The 690-nt window shown below is 52.0% G+C and overlaps 1 protein-coding gene across 1 annotated transcript; it reads left to right on the plus strand.

Moving 5' to 3' along the window:
• The first annotated feature begins 218 nt into the window (after positions 1–218).
• Positions 219–690, plus strand: LOC107575987 (histone H2B-like). Its single transcript, XM_016262279.1, has one exon. The coding sequence runs from the start codon at positions 257–259 to the stop codon at positions 629–631; it is 375 nt and encodes a 124-aa protein (XP_016117765.1). The 5' UTR covers positions 219–256; the 3' UTR covers positions 632–690.

Consider the following 690-nt stretch of genomic DNA (forward strand, 5'->3'; position numbering starts at 1 on the left):
TTAGTCACGTGGGCTGATGTCGTTCAAACATGGAGCGGTGGGCGGGGCTATCATTTCACAGCCTGTGATTGGCCCTCCTTCCACTCGTGATACTTCAAGTTGTCCAATCACATATGAGTTTATGGGTTTAGTCTGTGAAAGCACGCAATCAGAAGCGTCCATATCTCTTTGCCAATTAGCATAGATTAGTGAATAAGTGCCTCTGTCTCGCTCAGTCTAATAATTGTTTCGTGAGATTTGATCACGCAGCAGCATCATGCCTGAACCAGCGAAGTCTGCGCCCAAGAAGGGCTCCAAGAAGGCCGTCACTAAGACCGCAGCGAAGGGAGGAAAGAAGCGCAGAAAGTCCAGGAAGGAGAGCTACGCTGTCTACGTGTACAAAGTGCTGAAGCAGGTTCATCCTGACACCGGGATCTCCTCCAAGGCGATGGGCATCATGAACTCTTTCGTTAACGACATCTTCGAGCGCATCGCCGGTGAGTCGTCTCGTCTCGCTCACTACAACAAGCGCTCCACCATCACCTCGAGAGAGATCCAGACCGCCGTGCGTCTGCTGCTGCCCGGAGAGCTGGCCAAACACGCCGTGTCTGAGGGCACCAAGGCCGTCACCAAGTACACCAGCTCCAAGTAGAGCTTCATCTGATCCACGAACCCAAAGGCTCTTTTAAGAGCCACCCATATTGTCTTTAA

This window comes from Sinocyclocheilus grahami, unplaced genomic scaffold (genome assembly GCF_001515645.1).
Source record: "Sinocyclocheilus grahami isolate Dianchi unplaced genomic scaffold, SAMN03320097.WGS_v1.1 scaffold3082.1, whole genome shotgun sequence".
Taxonomy (NCBI): domain Eukaryota; kingdom Metazoa; phylum Chordata; class Actinopteri; order Cypriniformes; family Cyprinidae; genus Sinocyclocheilus; species Sinocyclocheilus grahami.